Raw genomic sequence first — 21601 nt, forward strand, 5'->3', positions numbered from 1 at the left:
GGCCGCCTCTCCTAGAAGCAACCGTGTCGCTATTCGTACTCTTGCGAAGGAGGTCTCGAACATGAGGGTCCTGCATGACTGAACTTAGTAGCATCGAAGTCTGCGGCGTGTCCATCGACTCTTATCCACCATGTCCAGACTCTGCTTCTTTGCCGTGTCCAGAATCTTCTTCGACGCCATGTCCGGACTCTTCCTCGTCGCCCGATTCGGACTCCTCACAGCCGTCGTGTCTGACGCCATCATCTTTGTGTCGATCGGTCATCTCTTCGTCTAGACCCATGTCTTTATTCCCTGCCATGTGGACGTCCTCATCATCATCTTCACTTATCCAAAGAGTATAGCCATCCATGAAACCATTGATCAGCAAGTGGACCTTCAAACTGCCACAATCAAAAGGGTCGAAAATTACTCCTTCTTTGCATCTTGTACATGGACATCTAATCCCAGTCCGTTTATTTTCATACATCTCCATCATCTCGGATTGCAAGTATCGCTCCACCTTCCTACCACTCACCTTCATGACTGCAAGGTATAACAAGCAAAAGGGTCATACAAAAATGCATGCATATAAAAATTTGGCATGACCTTGCCTAAAAATAGGACATATCGAGTTTGCTCGAAATTCGCCGAAACGGAAATATATCAACATTTCGGCAAAACATAAGCAACTCACGGGTCATGCCACTCACACAAATCCCTTCATATCACAAACAGACATATTCCCATTATTGAAATGCACAACATTTTAGTCACCTATATATATCCCGAGAGAGATTGTGCACGGCTAAATAGTGGAGAAGTAACAATGGTAGAGAAGTAACTTAGAGAGAGAGGAAAGGAGAAAGGAGGGGATAGGGCAAAGGGGGGAGGAAGGGGGAGAGGGGGTGTGTGTCGGTGAAATGAGGGCAACAATGGTGGAGGAAAGGAGAAAGGAGGGATAGGGCAAAGGGGGGAGGAAGGCGGAGAGGGTGTGTGTGTGGGTGATAGGTAGAAGGAAGAGAGAAGAAGGGCAAGAATGATGGAGAAATAACAATGGAGGAGGAAAGGAGAAAGGAGGGCAAAGGGGGAGGAAGGGGGAGAGGGTGTGCTTGTGGGTGAAAAGCTGCCCACAGCCACGTGTAGCAGTAGCACTGGTTCCAGAGGTGCGCTACTGCTATTGCACTTAGCAGTAGTGCTTTTCCCCAGCCAGCGCTGCTATAGCTGGTGTCGGTGGCCTTGTTGGGCTCCCTTTAGCAGTAGCACCGGTTCCAGGGAAGTACTACTGCTATGGAACTTAGCAGTAGCGCTTTTTACAGTCCAGCGCTACTACTACAGATACTATGGGTGGTCTCGTTGGGCCCCGTTTAGCAGTAGCGCTGCAAATGCATCCAGCGCTACTACTACGGATGTTAGCAGTAGCGGGTAGTGTTTCCAGCGCTACTGCTAAGTAGCAGCAGTGCGTGATGTTTTCCAGTGCTACTACTAGGCTCCTACCTATAAGGTTTTACCTACTAGTGCTCGCACACCCCACCTTTTGACGCCGTGCCGATTCCGACGCCGCCCCATCCGCCTAGCGCCGCTACAAAGGCTATCTCCCCGTCGACTTTGCCGCGGACTTTTTCCCTCCCCTGGCCCCCGCTTCTAGGCGAGTTTTCCCGGTGCTCCAGGCACGCCCGCGGCCATGCGGCCACCATGCCCACCAGGTGTTCAACCATTTGCTTGGGGCATCACCTTGCCCCTCTCTGTCGCCCCCAATGCTGAGCTCACCTTTCCACCTCCTTGCCCCTCTCTGTCGCCCCCAATGCTGAGCTCACCGGTGCTTGGGGCATCACCGAAGGTGGTTTCTGCCCCAATAACAACCACCAACACGGGCTCGGTCAGCCTCTGTCCCTCCTCTATTTCGAGTGGGATGTAGGGGGAGGGCCTGCCGGTGGGTTAGTAAGATGAAGAAAAGAAGAAGAAGAAAATAAGTTAGTGTTAGGTTATTAGGGTTAGTAAGTTAGTGCTAGGTTATTAGGGTTAGTAAGTTAGTGCTAGGCTATTAGAGTTAGAAAGAAGAAGAAGAAAATAAGTTACTGCTAGGTTATTAGGGTTAGTAATATAGGAGAAGAAGATATATAGGAGAATAAGAAATATAGGAGAAGAAGAAGAGGAGAAGAAAAGAAGAAGAAGAAGAATAAGAAGAAGAAGAAGAAGAAGAGAAGTAGAACAAAAAGAGGAGAAGAAGAAGAGGAGAAGAAAAGAATAAGAAGAAGAAGAAGAGAAGAAAAGGAAGAATAAAAGGAGGAGAAGAAGAAATAGATGAGAAAAAGAATAAATTAGAGGAGGAGAAGAAGAAATAGGTTAGCTAGTGTACTAGGTTAAATCTGTTTTTTTTGTTTGATAAGTTTGTGTTAATTCATAATATATTGTTTGTGTTAATTCAATGTGCTCACTTTTTGATTGCTAAGTTTGTGTTAATTCATCACATACTGTTTTGTGTTAATCGGAATGTCCGAGTGGGCCATGTTTTGCCGGAATGTTGATTCATTTTCGTTCCAGCAAATTTCAGGCGCTCCATATGTCCACTTTTCAGCAAAGGTCATGCCGAAAATTTCCATGAATTTCGGCATGACTAGTGCTAGAAACTAGGACATATGGAGTGCCCGCGAATTGCCGGAAATGGGAATGAATCAACATACCGACGAAATATAGGTCCCTTTTTATTATTCATGTTATTCGGCCTAGAATTAAACTATTATACTTAAATGCTCGTAGGAAATTAATATGTCTAGCCACGACGAAGCCGGGGGTTCTGGTCGCGCCGGAGATGACTATTTTCAGGAAGCAGATGATTATTTCAATTACCTGGACCAATACACGTTGGGGACGCAGGGTGGCAGTGAGACCAACCCCGACACCAATGCTGGCCCCGCCACCTATAGTGGCACCGGCACCGACACCGCCCCCAAGTCCGGCAACGATGATGACTTAGTCAGTGAAGGAACGAAGCCGAAGAGGGAAAGAAAACCAAACGAGCTCGGCATCGGACAAATCGTGGTCACGGCGATGCACCCCACGAAATTAGAGCCAACGGAGCCACAGAAAGCGCGCAAGTGCTACGGCAATCAACTTGGATGCATCCTCACGGAAACCGCCAACATCCACGACGAAAAGTTAAAGAAGATACCACATATGGAACAGATGCTCCTAACGAAGTTGCACAACATGTTCCTGTTCCCCGGTCGGGATTCAGAGGTAGAAGATCCGTGGAAAGACAAAAACATGACAAAGATAAACATCAAGGCAATGGTGACGTTCACCAACGCCTTGTCCGCCTGGAAAGTATGGGTGAAAAAAGCCATTCTGAAGAATGAACCATGGTCCAAGATTCATGCTGGCAATCCGTCAATAACGGAAGAGGACTTTGAAAAATTCAAAGAGACTTGCGCTACAGAAGAAGCCCAGCAAAAGTCGGAGAAAATGAAGGGGCTCCAAGCCAGGGACACGCCTGCCCACCGCCTCGGAAGCCGTGGTTAGGAGGGGAAGAGGGGCACATGTGCCAAGGAGGATGCCAAACGTGAAAGTCACGGAAACCCAGACCCCTTGGCGGAGTTCACCGACCCACGGGAGAGTGACTGGATCAGGGCCCGACACCAGTGGGACCCTGTCAATAAGGTCTTTTCCACGGACCCGAACACGAGGGAGTTCATGAGACTATTGGTAATTGTTCTATTACCACATTATATTAATTAGCTTCTAATCAATTCGACAACAAGTTTTGTCACATTTATAAGCCATCCACATTCCCTTTGCAAAAAGAGCAGCACCAAAAGGCAGCCGAAAGCGACGAGTCGTCTCAGTCGTCGGCGAGGCCCAAGTGGGACAACCCGTTCAACAGGGCCCTGAACATACTGAAAGATGTCTCTGTGGACAAACCTCCATCGGGTGGACATGTGCACGACGTTGGAGATGGAGCCTCGTGGAAGAAATGCTACCACGAGAGGCCGAAGGAAAGAAAGAAGAGACAGGAGCATACTCAACTGACCATCGTCGAGAAGGTCGCGCGGGTGGTCGATCAGACCAAAGAAGAGCTGACCAAGGTAGTCGACGATAAGGTCAATGCAGTTGTGGCAGCTTCCTTGGGCCAATTGGTTCCGGTAATTTTTGAGTATGTGAGGAGGAATCCAGAAAAAGGGCCACAGGACTTTCCACTACTCAGCTTTGTCGGGAGCAATTCGGCGAACATCGCACCACCAGCACCTGCTCACGCAACCGCAAATGCTCCTATACCTGGTCTCGCTCCGGTTCATAGCAGCCCGTCCTCCGTCTCTGGCATGCTCGGCGGGGCTTCGTCTTTGGCTGAGCTCGACACCATCACGGTAATTACGCGCCATACACTCTTCACAAGCATATCTATATACTCTTCCGTTTCAGTTGTCTTTCGGATGTCTGACGTCATAGTCATGTCTTGGCTGGCCGACGAAACCCCGTGCACCCTACTGTACAATATCAACGGCCAGAAGGTGGACGTGGGAAAGGCAACGATCATCAAGCCGAAGGACCGCATGCTCCACAGCAAACAGATGCCCCATGGTGTCTTCAAAGTCCAGTGTCAAAGCGGGCTTCAAGAATTTTGCTCCACCGGTACCATCCGGTGATGACGAGACCCCTCAACTGATTGGCGCATGCAAGAGCTGGGCCTTGCCTTGCCCAAAGACTCACCTTCGTGTCGAGGCGCCTGGTAGCACACCAACGGCAACTCCTCAACAAGGTATGAACACCACCCCACCTACCCAATTACCTGCACCTGGCGTGGGGGGAGATAGAGGACGACACGGTGAGGGAGAGCCTCCATTAGTGCGAGATGACATCACCCCCGTTGAAGAAGCAAATGTTGATGATGTCATGGAGGAGGAGGAGGATGACGACCCTAACCAGTATATCAATACCGGTTGTGACGATGCTCGGCAATATGACTCAGACTATGAGCGTGCAGATGACTTGATGATGCCTGATTTGCCGGAGTAGGAACGTCCGACGGCTGATTGCAAAAAGTCTCTCTTCATGCGATCCTCGCAGGAGACGCCTCCAGATGTCGCCTCTACCCAGCAAGAACAACACAGGGACAGTCCACTGATAATTAGCCCGACGACGTTGGGGGATGTGTTTAGGGAAGGTATGGCGGACTCAGTACCACCACCCGCCAAGAAGCCAAGGAGGAGACCGGAAAAGAAAGATTGTAAAGGCGCTAGATCTGCTTCAAGCAGCCAGCCGAAGCCCCGAGAGGTAGACAGGATACCTTTCGTAGGTGCAGAGCGTTTCCATGTCGCCGGCCACCCGATCCTACCTCAAAAAGCGGTAGAGAGCATAACGAACAATGATCTAAGGAGACTTCATGATGATGTGTTGGCCATAGAGATTCAACTTCTCAGCTCGGAAAAAACAGAATATGCGCTTTACCCGGTTCAGGTTCCGGGTGCGAGTGGATACGTCGACACATGGCCCGCGGAGAAGTTCATCCTGCGATTTGACTACATATACGACATGTTCCACATGACCAAGCTGAATTTTCAGTTCAACCGCCTGTATGCGCTGCATCTCAACTACATCAGCAGGCGCGAGAACATAGAATATATGTGCATCGCGGACCCGTACTATATGCACGAGAGCTTCTTGGCACACTACAAAGAGCACCGGGACTCTGCGAGCAAGTACATCAGCGACTTCATGATCGCTAAAAGGACAAGGAAATGATTCTCCTGCCTTCAACCCACGTAAGTTATCCGCAGATATCTTTTCGTAAGTTTTGATCATACCTTTGCAAGCATGGAGGCTAATTTGAGCTCTGTTTATTTTGCGCAGCAGGGGGCGCCGTCCTCATCTGTCTATACCCACAATACTCCTATGCTCTGTACTTGGACTGATCGGTGAACATCAAGAAGAAGGATTACACGCACATAAAGAATGTTCTCGATCGTGCTATTTTCACCTACAGCCTTACTAGTGGATATATCCAGGTGAAAAAGTACAGGAATAAAGCACCGTCTTTCCGCCATAAGACCAACTTCTGGTGCATCCAGCAACCAAACGGTAGTAGGGCTGATGGACTCTACCTCATGCATCACATGATCGAGTTCAGCAGGGATAGACAATGCATTCGCATGTCATCTAATTCCGATGATGCCGAGATTCTCAGCTGGGACACAAGCATAGGAAGCACATCGGATCATCAAATTTGATCTGAGTTTTATCACATCCAGTGTGAACTTGCCCAGGTGATCATGAAGTAGGTCGTCGAACAAGGAGGGATGTTCTACCATGGGCCAATGAGGCGGGAGACTATCCGAGATGTGCTAGTCGCTCAGTGTCTGGACATGAATCCTTTCAAGAAGCTCGGGTGCTTCATCCCTGAATATGAAGATTGGAACTTTGACATGGAATAGTGATTGACGATGACAATATGTGTGTTCAATTATAATTATAATTACTAGTCTTTATATGAACTACCGCACATCACTCTAGTTAATTAGTTTGTCTATGAGGAACTTCGTTATTTATATATGTTTACTGTTTGTGTTTCTCAAGTACATTATGTTGCATATTATATATCGTTGAATTAATCAACTTGCGATGTAGCTACATAGATCAGAGATGACGAAGGACTGCTACGTCGTATTCATTGGGAGGGTTCAGGAGTGTACGACCACTTGCCAGACGCTCAGGCCTAGGTGGACAGGTACCCGGGCGCTAGCCACAGAGGGTTCGACAGCAGATCCGAAGCGGAAATGAGTTACTTGAGGTGGATGCTACGGTAAGAGACGGAGCGAAACCGGTGCCGCAAGAAGTACTACATAGTCGCGCTCTTGCTCATGATGATCGCTCTTCTCTTCTACGTGATGGTTTAGATAGGGATGATGAAACTTGTGGGTGTGCCTTGACTTGTGTGTATCGCTATTTTCGAGATTTGATGATATTTATGTTGGATAATGATGATGATGATGATGATGATGATGATGATGGTATAAATGACGAAACTACTTTATGTGTATGATGTGATGACAATAATGCATGTTTATTATGATATGACGAAACCACTGTATAGAGCATGCATAAATACGTAGGGGGGCATAAATACGACGGGAATTAAATTGTGAAAGCAGGAAAATTAGCAGTAGCGCTGGAAAATTACGAGTAGCGCTGGATTAGCAGTAGCGCTTTATTTATTCCAGCGCTATTGCTAATGTGTACACCAGTAGCGCTTTGTTTTCAGCGCTACTGCTAACAGGTTAGCTGTAGCGCGATAGCAATAGCACTAGTGCAGTAGCGCTGGTATGCTACTGCTAGCATTTCTCCTAATAGTGGAGGGCCGGTTTCGAAGAAGATAATGCTTTTTTTCGCCTGACAAGGGGCCCAACACGTTGTTTTTCCTTCCGCGGGTGCCCCCACCCTCTCCCCCTCCCATGTGTTGAGTTCGAGTTGGGACCGCCGGGGTTAATTTTGATCCGAACTGACGAAAAACGGCCTCCTGAGAACGCGGCTGGGCCTTTTTTTCCGTCAGCGTCGGCGAAAAAAAAAACCAGAGGAGAGCCTGTTCGGGGGACGCGGCTGGAGATGCTCTTACTTGGTTGAACGGAAGTCACGGCTCAAGCTCTCTCCCGCATCGCCCTGTGTCCACGCATCATCGCCCTTTGCCTCGTGGCTTTGCGGTCTGGCGGCGTGGCAGCTGCGCGCAACAACCAACATTTTTTTTCCGGGACAACAAAATTACTCGCGGCCTCAAAAAAGCACTACCGTACTAGAAAATGCGGGGTGGCCATGAGCCGTCCCACTTGCACCCTTCCTTGCTCATCGGCGTTTCAAACGTAAACCGGTAGGTGCACGTGCCATGCACCAACCTACTGGTAACACTCACTAGTATTAGGTACGAACGGCACGATGGCGCTCTCCCGTGCTCGTCTCGCGCACTGGTCACTGCCTCTGGACCGCTCTCGCTTGCTGTCTTATATATAGTCAACGAAACGAAGAAGGTGGCCAAAGCAGCAGCCCTTGAAAGAAAGCTCAAGAAGGAAGTAAAAGAAGGGAGAAACAATGGACGGGAACAAAGGGCCGGTGGTGGTGACCGGAGCGTCGGGTTTCGTAGGGTCGTGGCTCGTCATGAAGCTCCTCCAGGCCGGGTACACCGTCCGGGCAACCGTCCGCGACCCGGGTGAGCGCTCCCTCCGTCCCCGTCTCCGTCTCTCTCGTGCGCGCGAGCTCACACACGAGTACACGACTGACGAGGTAGCTTGACCGCATTCCTGATTTGTTTTTGCATTTATCTCAGCCAACGTCGAGAAGACAAAGCCATTGCTGGAGCTTCCCGGAGCCAAGGAGCGGCTGTCCATCTGGAAGGCCGACCTGAGCGAGGATGGCAGCTTCAACGAGGCCATCGCGGGCTGCACCGGCGTCTTCCACGTCGCCACGCCCATGGACTTCGACTCCCAAGACCCCGAGGTAAATATCTATCCGAGCCCACTAAGCCACGGAAATACTAGTATTGGTACGTACGGATCCAAGACTGAAGCGAATGCAAAACTGAATGCAGAACGAGGTGATCAAGCCGACGGTGGAAGGGATGTTGAGCATCATGAGGGCATGCAAGGAGGCCGGCACCGTGAAACGCATCGTCTTCACCTCCTCCGCCGGCAGCGTCAACATCGAGGAGCGGCCGAGGCCAGCCTACGACCAGGACAACTGGAGCGACATCGACTACTGCCGCCGCGTCAAGATGACAGGATGGGTGAGACGAGAGCAGAGAGGCTTCTCTTCTCTACCTCTAGTGCTTGTCAAGATGGCCTGCTGCAAGCAAAGCGATTAACATGTGGATGGGTCGGGTTTTGTAGATGTACTTCGTGTCCAAGGCCCTGGCAGAGAAGGCCGCCATGGAGTACGCCAGCGAGAACGGCCTGGACTTCATCAGCATCATCCCCACGCTCGTCGTCGGCCCGTTCCTCAGCGCCGGCATGCCGCCCAGCCTGGTCACCGCCCTCGCGCTCATCACGGGGAACGAAGCCCACTACTCGATCCTGAAGCAGGTGCAGCTGGTCCACCTGGACGACCTCTGCGACGCCATGACTTTCCTCTTCGAGCACCCGGAGGCCAACGGCCGCTACATCTGCTCCTCCCACGACGCCACCATCCACGGCCTCGCCAGGATGCTCCAGGACAGGTTCCCGGAGTACGACATCCCGCAGAAGTTCGCGGGGGTCGACGACAACCTTCAGCCCATCCACTTCTCCTCCAAGAAGCTCCTAGACCACGGCTTCAGCTTCCGGTACACCACCGAGGACATGTTCGACGCCGCCATCCACACCTGCAGGGACAAGGGCCTCATTCCGCTGGGAGACGTCCCGGCACCTGCAGCCGGCGGCAAGCTGGGAGCTCTTGCTGCGGGGGAAGGCCAAGCCATTGGTGCAGAGACGTAATAAGCTAGAGCTGCTGCATGAATATTCCTATTCTTGTGTGTTCGGAATTTGCATGGGCAGTGCCCTGTAATCGGTGGGATATCATGGACTATGGAGTGCATCATTTCATTTTTATTTTATTTTACCTCAGTAGTACGAAATAAAAATTGAAAATGAGGCATAAACTTTATCAGTATTACTTTTTTAATATCCACTAACATTTACTCCTTTATTACTTGGATTGAATGTTGCGACCTGTTGAAATACTTTTCATGGGATAAAGAACAAAGGATGCTCTATTATTGGATTATTAATCTGGTAGAATAATGGTCAAAAAATATTCCCCAGAACCACATATTTACATCTATATAAAAGATTAATTATATGGCTATAGATATTAACCTAATTTCCCGTTCTCCCGGAAAAAAAGGGAGAATGAACACCACTGCGTATCTCCCCCACTTAGCGCTCTGCGGAATTGAACTTGTTCCAAGCTTCCTGCACAACGGAAGCACGATGATTTAATATCAATAATTACAATAAGTAATCACACATCAAATCATAGCCTCAATTACTAATCGCTGCCCAGAAACATAAATTTCCAGGTTTTTACTATTTTGGCGTTGATGAAAAAATCTGCAGGTGGTTTTCAATTTTATGAAGTACTCCAGATCTTAACAAATCAACACACCTTAAGAAGATCAAACACCTTCTCACAGATGTACTTTTGTCTGATTGTAGCACCCCTTTGTTGTAATTTATCAGGATGGACACAAAGGGTTGCCTTCCTGTATGCTTTCTTCACGGCAGCAGCTGTAATGAGATCTGTGAGGGGAACTGACTGCCAGCCACTGTCTGAACCAAGTATCTGCCCACAAGAAAAGATTAAAAGACACTTTTTCAGGAAAGGGTAATTCAAATTTGGTATCACCGCATAGAGGATACAATACAGAATTGATCCAAGCATGAGTGAATTCAAGGAAAATACGTCCATGAGAAAAAAAAATCTCCAAATGAAGCAGACAAACAGATAAGCAACAAATCAGATATACAAACGATAACATGAAAATTAAATGGTTTGTAAGTTTGATTCAACTGTGCTTCTAATACCTTTCATGCATGGGGAACTTTCGTTTCTTTGTATTGTGCAATAATTCCAAACCCAGCTAAATTCAAAATTTACTGAATTGAGTTGTGTAGAACTTCTTGTGTTTTCATCATGGATCTACAGTATCCCATACTCAATTGATAAACTCAATATTTTCTACTCCTCACGATCCAAAATAAGTGTCGCAGTTTTGAACTAAGGTTGAACTAACCCTAGTTCAAAACTGCGACATTTATTATGGATTTTACCCCAAAAAATAAAATAAATTGCAAGAATGTTATGAAGTTTGATTTTCCTATTGTCCTTTCAGCTTATGTAGTTAATCAGTTATGCTTGGTGCATAAAGTACTTTCAGAGTAACATGGAGTACCAATTAAATCTGACATCTCGTTTTAAATGGTATTATGGACTTTCTCAGAGATTAAAAGGGTGCTTTTGTTTAACCTAATGGCCGGAGAATCATGGAAGTTGCCGCCGCCGCCGCGATGAACGATTTGCCGTAGTGCTTATGTACGCGGGAAGGATCATCAATCAACGAGTAAAAAAATCCAGTCCTCCATGCATGAGCACACATTGAATCAACTAATCGGCGGATAGTAGAAAGAGATTAGTTTGGCAATGGATTTCCATTCCATGAAGCCCGTGCACGGCATCAGTTGAACGATTGGACAATCAAGCAGCATTTCCGATCGGCTGAGGCACGCCACGTCCTACGCCCAAATCACAGCGCCGGCCAGCGGCCATCGTCCCAATTAGGTGGGCAGAGCCCGCCGTGTCCTTGTCATGCCCGACTTTTCTGGATTAAATTTACTCCGTCCCAAAATAAGTGACTCAACTTTGTACTAACTTTAGTACAAAGTCGAGTCACCTATTTTGGGACGGAGGGAGTAGAATTTACTAGCTGGAGATTACGATTTTACCCTTAGTGCCTAGGTACTTCCTAATTTTCAGCACCGGTACTCCCACATAGTTAAGTTGGAATACTAGTTAATTTTATCCACTAGATTAGAATGAACGGACGGTCTAGGTACCGTAAAAGAACTCTTCTGGTACTGCTGTAACAGCATAAGCATGTAAAGGAAACTGTTGGGAATAATCCCATAAAAAGTTAAATTACAGAAGTTGACTTTATAGAGTTGCGTTGTGGATGTTTTGAGTCATTTCTTAAGCTTGTCATTTTTGTAACTGAGTAAGAAGTGGAAGCTCCCAACTCTCAAAGTCATTTCTTAAACTTCCTGAAATCAGTTTAGCACATAATTTACTGGAATTGAAAAGTAATATATATTCTAAAACTGAAAATTGACATGCGGAAGATATATAAGGCTCAGCGAAATTTATAAGCAACAAAGAACAAATGGTTGAAACAGAAGTACTGTAAGTCAAAATGCGTACATATTGCAACGTAGAGAGCAATGCTCGCAGATTTCCTTCCTTTCCATTTGACCATCTCTTGACTTCAGGATCAAGGAATTCAGCCAATCTCTGTATCAAAGATATATGAACACCAGATTGCAGAAGAAAAGACTATTAAGAAACAGTGCAATATGTTTGCCTTCCTGGTGAGTGATAACTTATTGCCTTACGTGTTTTTCTGTTTGCTCCCTCTGAGCCAGCATGTCCCGCATATTCTTTTCGGCTAGAGCTTTTTCCTGAAGATTGGTGATGATGAAACTACCAAGAGATATCAAGACTAACAAGGGAAGGGGAAAACAAAACATCTGAGTATACCGCTCGTTCAGCTGTCCGTTGGTGCCTCTCCGATCTTGCTTTGTGTCTTAGAGCTGATTCAAACTCAGATACTGCAAATAAAACATTCAAGGCAAAAAACATAAGTTCCCACAAATCATCATCACATAACATACTGTAAAAAGATTACATAAAAAGGTTAATGACATGGCAAAAAACTGCCCCTCCTTATACAGGGAAAAGGGATAGAAACACTTCTGGATATTAGCAGTACCTTGATTACAAGAATCTGTGCTTCTTCCATGGTTGTTAGGAGCTGTCTTCTGAAATTGTGTGTCCTATTTATTATACAGCATCAAGACCAAGGATGAGAAATTACTTAAGGCATCATTAGTAGCTGCTTAGTAAATAAAAAGAACAGTTTGGTAGCTGTGCCAAAAAGTCTTTGTAACATCAGTTACCTGATTAGTAGCCTTAAAACTATCTTTGAATGGGAACCTGGCCTTTTCTATTCGCTCCTTAGCATCTGCAGCAGCCTTTGCCTTTTCAATTGCCCTCTCTCGAGCTTCTGCAGTTGCTCTCTCAACTGCTGCGCGTTCCGCTTTTATTCTAGCTTCTCTAGCAGCCTTCTCTGCAACTGCTTCATCACTTGCCTTCTCTTTAACCCATGCTTCTGCAGACGCTCTTTGCCGTGAAGAGGTAATCCTTTCTAATGCTATTCTTTCAGCCTTTGTACGAGCCTCAGCAAATGCCCTCTCATGAGCTTCTCTGGTAGCCCTCTGAACAGCAAGCCTATCTTTTGCCCGCTCCCTCTCCCTCTCCTTCTCTTCTTCTAGTTCTCTTATTGGTTTCTCTTTACTTTGCTCTTTTTCCATTTTGTATTCCCTTTCTTTATCTTTATCTGGTCTTAGGGAGACATCCTTTTCAATTTCTCTTTCTGCCTTTCTTATATCATCTCTCCCTTCAATTCTCTGGGCATCAGAGGTCTCTTTTCTTGATTTCTGAACCAACTTTGATGCACTATCCTCTCCAAAAGATTGCTGATTCTTCAAATTTACACTCGGTATTTTGTCTTTGCCATCTCTTTCTTCAATTTTGCCTCCTGTATTTTTCCCTTGTAACGCTGTGTCTCTTATTGTCGAATATTCACTATCTGCTTTTATGCGGTTCTCTTCAAGATTTACAAGGAAAGATATGCTTTCATCAGACGCCAGAGCAGAAATAGATTCAGCATTCTGAGGCAAGTGATGCATGCTAGAGCATGCTTCTGAAAATGAAGCATGCATCTCTTTGGAACATGTGGTATAATCATTGTAATCATCGGTGATAACTTCAGCTCCAGAATGAAGTACATTACCCACGCTATTATTCTTTGCAATTATTTCTGCATATACATCATTTAGTCCTTTGGTGGCACCAGTTTCCATGGATGTTTGGCCTTCCGTATCATGGTTTAACGTTTCTTCCACCAGTGTCGTCTCACTGTTCTCTAACAAGGTATTTTTTGCTTCTTTTTCGTTACCATGGGATACAAAATCCTCAATTATATCCATATTGTTTGCCAAGTCTTGAGGTTCCAATATTGACTCCTGAGATTCTGGGAGTTGATCTGAGTGTTCAGCAAAAGTAGCACATGTTCCAACATTGTTTTCCATCAAGTCACTATCTGCCACAAATACATTCAGCACCTCTGCTTTGTCATTTTCATTAGCATCGGTACCGGAAGTAACACTAGCTTCCTTTTCAGGAGATCCCGCATCCCAGTATACATCTTCATCTTCGGAATCTTCATGCAGGCTTTCATTCTCCTCAATTTCAAATCTCTCCATTTCTTTATGGATGAGCGTTTCTGAAGGTAATTCAGTAATTTTTTCTTCTTCACTTTGGAGGCATGCTTCATCAACAAAACTGGACATATTGTCTTCCTCAGAAGTTTTAGCCTCCCCGTGAACTGTATTTGACATCTTCGGGGACCATTGGTCTTCATAATATTCTGCAGGCTCTTCTAATGTGGCTACTTTTGGTTGACTCGTCTCAATTTCATCAATGATAGGAACTTCCGGATGTTCATCTGACACTTGATTCCTTAGAGAAGTGCAAAGTGTCTCATCAGCACATGGAGTCTCAAGTACCTCTTCATTGTTGTTTTCTTTGTCATATTTTCCTACTAGTGGAGTTTCCTCAGTACTAGCATCAGAACAATTTTGGTTACCATTGGCATGGTCTACTGGTATACAAACCTTCAAGGACAAACTGGATGTATCTGGAACAACATGCAGCTTTGGAGATATGCCATTCATACATGAAGCCTCAAATATCCTATCATCATCATGATCTTTTGGAGAATTGCTTTGCCCTACATGTTCTTTGATATGAGAATTGTTTGTTTCTTGGTATACCACCCTTTCTTCCCATAGTGAACCTTCAGGAGCTGTAGGAGCCTTATGTTCAACCCCTAGAGCAGATGTATCATCTGCTATAAGATTTACATGTATCGTTCCCAGCTCTGTTATTTCATTACCACCCGACAATTTCCCATCTCTTTCCAAATCCCCTGCATTAACCCCTTCTTTTACTTTCTCAGAATGGCCATGCATATCACCTTCACATGCAGCTGTGCTAGTTGTACATTTCCGATGATGGCTAACCAGATCGTAGAATTCAGCGTCGGATGCCCACTTGCCAAGTTGATCAAGTTTACAGTCACTTTGTATCATCTGCTGACTCTTCCCTGGAGATAGAACCCCTTTTTCGTCTTGATAACAGTCTGTTATCTTAACTGCACTACTGCCTCTGTGCTTATTCGGGAAAGCTAGATTCACATAGTTTTCCTCTTCTGCTAACTTTCTTGGGATCAGCTTCTCTTCAAATATATTCACCTCTTGAGGACTCTTATCTTCCTTGATTTCTGTCGATTTTGTGCCTCTATGATGACCTGGCCTATTCCGAATTTTAAAACTGTCCCCTTTTCTCTCCATCAGTTCTTTTGCAGCTTTTAACCTCGCTTCAGCAAAATCCATTGCTTCCTTTATAGCATCAGCAGCAGCAGAGTTAGGATTGACCTCAGAATCTCTGTCAGATTTACTTTCCTTCTTATTAAGAAAATTAGATGATAGGATTGATGGTGGCTGTACTTTGATGGGCTGTGTTTGAATATGGGTGTTGGACACCCTTAAGAATGGATAGTCGGGGGAAGGTACTTCCTCACTTGATGCTGAATGGGTGCTAGATCTCTTGTTGTCCTTTTCATCTTCATAGAGATTTTCAGGATTGAGAAGACAAGTTGAGATATATTGCTTCTCATCCGTTGCTTCCTTTATAGCATCAGCAGCAGCAGAGTTAGGATTGACCTCAGAATCTCTGTCAAATTTAATTTCCTTCTTATTAAGAAAATTAGATGGTAGGATTGATGGTGGCTGTACTTTGATGGGCGGAGTTTGAATGTGGGTGTTGGACACCCTTACGAATGGATAGTCGGGGGAAGGTACTTCCTCACTTGATCCTGAATGAGTGCTAGATCTCTTGTGGTCCTTTTCATCTTCATAGAGATTTTCAGGATTGAGAAGACAAGTTGAGATATATTGCTTCTCATCCGTTGCTTCCTTTATAGCAGCAGCAGCAGCAGCAGAGTTAGGATTGACCTCAGAATCTCTGTCAGATTTAATTTCCTTTTTATTAAGAAAACTAGATGGTAGGATTGATGGTTTCTGTACTTTGATGGGCGGAGTTTGAATGTGGGTGTTGGACACCCTTACGAATGGATAGTCGGGGGAAGGTACTTCCTCACTTGATGCTGAATGAGTGCTAGATCTCTTGTGGTCCTTTTCATCTTCATAAAGATTTTCAGAATTGAGAAGACAAGTTGAGATATGTTGCTTCTCATCCGTTACAGAATCACCGTTTGCAGGGAGTTGTGGTGGGCTGGTCTCCTTATTTTCATCATTAGCAGTTGCACCATTGTTTTCCTCACTTGATGCCGAATGAATGCTAGACCTCCTATGATCTTTTTTATCTTCATAATGATTTTCATAAATGGGAAGGCAGGGAGAGATATGCTTCTTCTCAGCTACATAATCACCGCTTGCAGGGGGTGGTGGTGGGCTCATCTCCTTATCTTCACCATTAGCAAGTGCACCATTGTCCATTACTGGAACATGATTCGTTGCTGAACCATTTGACAAACTGCAAGAGTCAACCACGTAACTTATTGAAGGCTCCACCATGCAAGTAGTCATTTCAACTAGATCATCTAGCCTTCCCCTGGTTGCCTTATTATACGACATGTTGAACTGTTGTGCACCATCTGGAGGAAAGGAGACTGGAGAAAACTGTTCCTCATCAAACTGTTGGTCATAGACCACATTTGGATAGTGTTGATAGAGTAGAGATGGCTCAGCATCCATGTCACCAGATTCTTTTCTGACTGATGATCTGCTGAATCAAAAATAATGAACAATAAGTCAGAAACAAAGCTTGTCCATTCGCTTTTTTTCAATAGTAACAGAAACTCAAACAAATGTGAATAAGATGATGACAACACAACATTCACTAAGCAAGTTGTCAGGTATGCCACATGCATAATAGGTGCTGCTCGAGCTCAGCAAATTGAAAACAAAGGATTTAACTTCTGCACTCAATCTCAGTAACAGTTAATGGATTGATCTTACAGCAAAAATGGTTAATAATGAACAGGGTCAAATCCACAAGTAACTGTTTCACATTGAGTTTGAAGACCTGTCAAGATCAGATTTCAGGAAACAAAATCCTGCTTTTTTTTTTGTGGGGGAGAAATCCTGCTTGTTTAAATCAAAACTCAAAAGATGACAGGATGATGTGGTATCTGGGCCCGGGCAGCAATTCAACACTAACAGTGTGCTTCCATCAAATCTACATGCTTCCATGGACCAAATGGACAATAGATTCCCGATTGTTGGCTGTAGGCTCTATGCATGAGTAGAAGTCGATGGAGGAGTTCATTCGCACACGTGGGCAATCATGAACTAACAAATGTAAGAAAGAATTTGCACTACGGGTCAACTACAAGATTTATGGGGGGGCAACCCTAGCTGCCACTCCTCCCCTTCCCTCTCCTCACCGCCGACGGAGCTCGCCGACGGGCAAAACCCGGTAGGCGGCGAAGGCGGCAGGGCCTTCTCTCCTCTTCGCGTGGTGGTGGGCGGCGTGACACGGCTGCTCCGGGCAGGGGCGCTGCGCTTTGGAGGGTGTGTCGGCGCCGGCGGTGGGGCCGCGGCGTAGAGGGCTTCGTGCTGTTGGCCGGCGTGTGGCCGTGCTAGCGGCGGTGGTGTGTGCTTAGCGGCGGCGGCCCCATCCAAGATCTGGGTCCGGCGGGCGCTTGGGCGTTGGGCGTCGCAGGGGGGGCTGCAACCTGGTGGGGTCGTGGCTTTGGCCGTGGACCACGGCGGAGCGCCGGCTGTTGTTGCTGGTGGCGGTGGCGGTGCCGGCCGGCCAGATCAGCTCGGATCTGGCCCATGGCCGGCGGCAGGCGATTCGAGGCTGGCCCTCGGGGTCCTGGCATGGATGTGGGCTGCCACGGCGTGGTGGTGGCTCATGGCGGTGGTGTGGGTCGTTTCGCGATGGCGGTTGGTCTTCTCCAGTGTTGGCCCGTCGGTGCGCGGCTCGCGAGGGGGCAGGTCGGTTGCAGCGGCGGTTGGCTTGTTTCGGCGTCAGCCCGCCTGTAGTCAATTTGTGTCGTCCTTTGGTCCCTCCCCTCGTCGTCCAGGGGCTACCTTCGTCGAAGGGTTGGCCTTATCCTAACTAAGGTCCATCGCTCGTCTCGCGTCCGGTGTTGCAGGGCCGAGCTCGTCTCGCGCCCGGCAACAAGACCGAGACCGACTCGTGCCCGGTGTTGCAGGACGGGTCGATGGAGGCCAGTTTTGGCCGGCTCACTGGGTCTCGGCGTTGGGGGCGCCCAAGGGTGCGAAAGGTGGGGCCTTTCCGCTCGTCTCTTGTTGGGGTAGCGGCGGGCCTTGGTGGTGGTAACACGGTGCTCATGGGCGGAGCCCGTGGCTCGGTGCTGCCCGGTGGCCATGGCCGTATGGCCGGTGTGGTAGCCGGAGTGTGGCGTTCGGTGGCAGTGAGTGTTGGCAGGGGTGAAAATATGTTCTATCTTCGGACGGACCGGCGGCGATAAAGCTCGTTGCCTTCTTGAAGGCGTCGTCATGGCTCTCATTGCCCGTCGTGGTGCTCCGGGGGAAACTCTGATCCTCGGGTCGAGCGGTGGCGGTGCTCCAGTGTCGTATCCTTCCTGAAGGCACCGCTTTGGAGCACCTGGTTCGTCATATGCGGCTTCATCTCTTCGCGGTGGCGTGTTCACGGTTGAGCATCCCGGTTGCTCTTGTAGTGCTTGGGATGGTGTTGTTGCGCTCAACACAAATGTATCTTGCCTTGGGTGTGTGCGTGTGTTGTGGTGGCGTGCGTTTGTACGTGTTGTTGACGATCGTTGCTTTATATATAAAGCGGGGCGAGAGCCTTTTTCGGTAATTACAAGCTTTACATAGGGAAAGCAAGTACAATTAACCTGGTCCAAGCACTACTAATTTAAACAAAAAAAGGGGTATGAAAAGGCCAGGGGATGTGGGATTTCAGATAGGAGCCGGATAATCAAGCCTCTTGCCATTAGTGAAAATTGCTCTTACCAGTTATAACTACTTTTGCTTTAAGATCTGTAAACAGTTTAAGGTGGACTGCACAAGCCTAATTCTAATCGACTTAATCTCACATTAAAGGCCAACTTGGCATATTTGTTTTGTCCTACAGAAGAAACAGAATAAAGTTTGATATCATTCTAACAAAAATGAATAAAGTTTGATATTCCTTCATGGCTTTAAGAGAGAGGTTACCAATAATTTCATATGCATAGAAAATTAGAAATGGCCAAGCAAAAGCACCTTTAAAGGTCACCACTCACTATAATGCCAAAGGCAACCTATTAGTCTATGAATCAGCTTGGTGGCAGTTGGTTACCTTCAGCAAGTTAAAGTGGATATTCATGGCATGGGATTTAAGAGAGAAGCATGTGTATTTTGGAAGACCCAACAAATTCCCAGGTGGCAAACCTTCATAAGTTGACTACTACCACAAATATGTGAGGCCCTCGCTCAAAATAGACAAAGGCAGACAGTCACATTTTTACCAGGGAACTACTGCTAAATTAGGCGGTGAATCACAAATAACATGGAGGAGCAGTAAGGGGAGAGTTTGGTGGAACAAGGGGTGAATACACTACATGAATAGATATGATGTATGCATCGAGTGATGCAGAGGCCGGGGGTCTTAACCTCCTTTTCCAAAAAAAAAACATGAATAGATATGATAGATAGATGTTTCCTTGGGAATCATCTGTTATTTCCAATCTGATAATATCTTTCCGTGAAATTGTAGTCTCCATATGGTAATTTAGGCATCGGACTGATCAAGGCTAATAAACTCCAGTGCGGACTAAACTTTTAATGGCCAGGGGCCTGGGATCATAATTCACAACTGACTATCACTGAGACCATCATCTCACAAGAAATTAACACATGAACAAAGTCCTACCAACAAGTACACGTATCATGCATGTGACTGATTATACTAGAAACCAATATAATAAACCTTGAACAGGAGCATCTGAAATAAGATCTGAAGGTGGAGTTATGGGTTTCTGGGTAACCACCCAAATTCTTCTAGTTCAAACCAACTGGAAAGGTGAGGAGAAAAGGCACCACTTGGCCCAAAAGGAATCACCTTTCTGCAAAAGAATTGCACCCAAAACAAACAGAGGTACATAGCGTAGCTAAGCTATCCAATCGCATAGTTCCACGGCATGCATGGAGCTTAAATGGTGACAAAAGTTAGCATTCCTACCCAGCAGAGTCACATTACAGTACACGTAGCTCGCAAATGACATGCCACCACACTCACCGAAAGACCAGCAGAAATTGAATAAAATCTTATAAAGGAAAAATAAAGCTACGAAGTGGTCATGTGTAGGTAGCAACATTTGTCCTAAAAAATCGGTGGCATTGACGCGCCATATATTGCGTAGGAAACATTGAGGGGATCCATTACACGAGGAATCGCTTTACGATGTCCAGTGTCCACCCCACGGCTCGTCGCCTCTAAACCACGGGCAAACACAGGGCCTAAAAATGGCGTGGGAGGCCAGCATTCTTATCCCCCAAAACACTGAGCACGCAACAGTGGCACAGCGAGGGTCATATGGAGAAGAAGAAAGGGCAAAATCCTAGAATGGGCACAGAATCCATACCTCGAGCTCGCGCTCCACGACTCGATCTCGTCCGCCATTCCATCCGCCTCCGCGAACATGTCCTCGTACGGCGCAGCGTACTCCCCGAAGCCGACCCGCGTGAAGATCTCGCCGTACCTCCCCGCGCCGCCGTCGGTTCCGGCGGCCGCCGGGGGAAGGTCGAGGTACGGGATGGAGCAGGAAGCCGCGACGCCGCCGAACACGTCCGCGTAGTCCGCCGGGGCCCCTGCGAGAGGGGGCGCGAACCGCGGGCCCCCGCCGAACACGTCCCCGTATGTGGCCGAGTCCGACGCCTTCCTCCGGTGCCTCCGCGCCCGGTGCCGCGGTGGCGGTGCGATGGGGAGGTCCTCCATGCGCGCCTCGCGGCGAATTGGAGAATGGGGAGCACCGGCAGTCCAGCAGGCAGCAGGCAGCAGGCAGCAGCCCCGCGTCGTGGTGGTTCAAATAGCTTTGCTACGCTACGAGTGGAATTTGGGTTCGAGGCGAGTGGAGCTTGGGGTTGGGGCCTGGGCGATTTGATAAGTGGGCGCGGGGGGACGAGTGGTAGGTCGAGCCGGCGCCTGTAGAGCTCTTTTGTTTTCTTTCTTTCTTTCTTTCTTTCTTTTCGATGATTGGTGACGGACATGGTTGTGCCGGTAGAGAATCCGTGTTTATTTTCGGTCGACGTGGTGGGGCCCGGATGTCCAGTCACCAGCGTCCTCGCCGTCGGCCCAGGGAAGCCAGGTTGTCTTGGACAATTTACAGGCGACTCGCCCGGCAGCTGCGCCATCAAACCTACTCCTTCGGTTCCTAAATATAAATGTTTTTCTAAAATTTTACTAGAATTACATATGGATGTATATAGACATACTTTAAAATATATATATTACTTTGCATGTAGTCTTGTAGTAAAAATTAAAAAAAACTACATTTAAAAATGCAGGGAGTACTTCTACAACAAGCATTTAATCCTTTTTCTCGTGTTCGCCATGTCTTCACAAAGCGTGTGAGAACATGATAGCACCCTGCCCTTCCCGCCGCTCACCACTCCGACGGTAGCGTCCACCTCACCTGTCGCTAGTCACTCCGACCTCGGCGGACACCTCCGTCCCCGGCTCCCAGCGGCTCGTCTCCCCCCTTCACTTGTGTCATGGC

General features: G+C 47.2%; 2 protein-coding genes across 3 annotated transcripts; one reads left to right on the plus strand and one right to left on the minus strand.

Moving 5' to 3' along the window:
• The first annotated feature begins 7914 nt into the window (after positions 1-7914).
• On the plus strand, positions 7915-9600 carry LOC123443938 (dihydroflavonol 4-reductase). The gene is made up of 4 exons (XM_045120503.1): positions 7915-8167; positions 8285-8454; positions 8546-8740; positions 8844-9600. The coding sequence occupies exons 1-4, from the start codon at positions 8050-8052 to the stop codon at positions 9423-9425; spliced, it is 1065 nt and encodes a 354-aa protein (XP_044976438.1). The 5' UTR covers positions 7915-8049; the 3' UTR covers positions 9426-9600.
• A 4-nt stretch (positions 9601-9604) lies between these two features.
• LOC123443937 lies at positions 9605-20868 on the minus strand. Of its 2 annotated transcripts, none has more exons than XM_045120502.1 (8): positions 20468-20868; positions 12660-16629; positions 12473-12536; positions 12241-12311; positions 12096-12161; positions 11905-11994; positions 10096-10272; positions 9605-9902 (listed from the first exon to the last, which is right to left on the minus strand). In XM_045120502.1, exons 1-8 carry the CDS (start codon positions 20818-20820, stop codon positions 9867-9869), a joined length of 4827 nt encoding a protein of 1608 aa, XP_044976437.1. In that variant the 5' UTR covers positions 20821-20868; the 3' UTR covers positions 9605-9866. The 2 variants fall into 2 exon arrangements, with proteins under 2 accessions (XP_044976437.1, XP_044976435.1); XM_045120500.1 differs by having other exon boundaries at positions 12660-16632.
• Positions 20869-21601: the final 733 nt, after the last annotated feature.

The sequence above is a fragment of the Hordeum vulgare genome, chromosome 3H (assembly GCF_904849725.1).
Source record: "Hordeum vulgare subsp. vulgare chromosome 3H, MorexV3_pseudomolecules_assembly, whole genome shotgun sequence".
Classification (NCBI taxonomy): Eukaryota; Viridiplantae; Streptophyta; class Magnoliopsida; order Poales; family Poaceae; genus Hordeum; species Hordeum vulgare.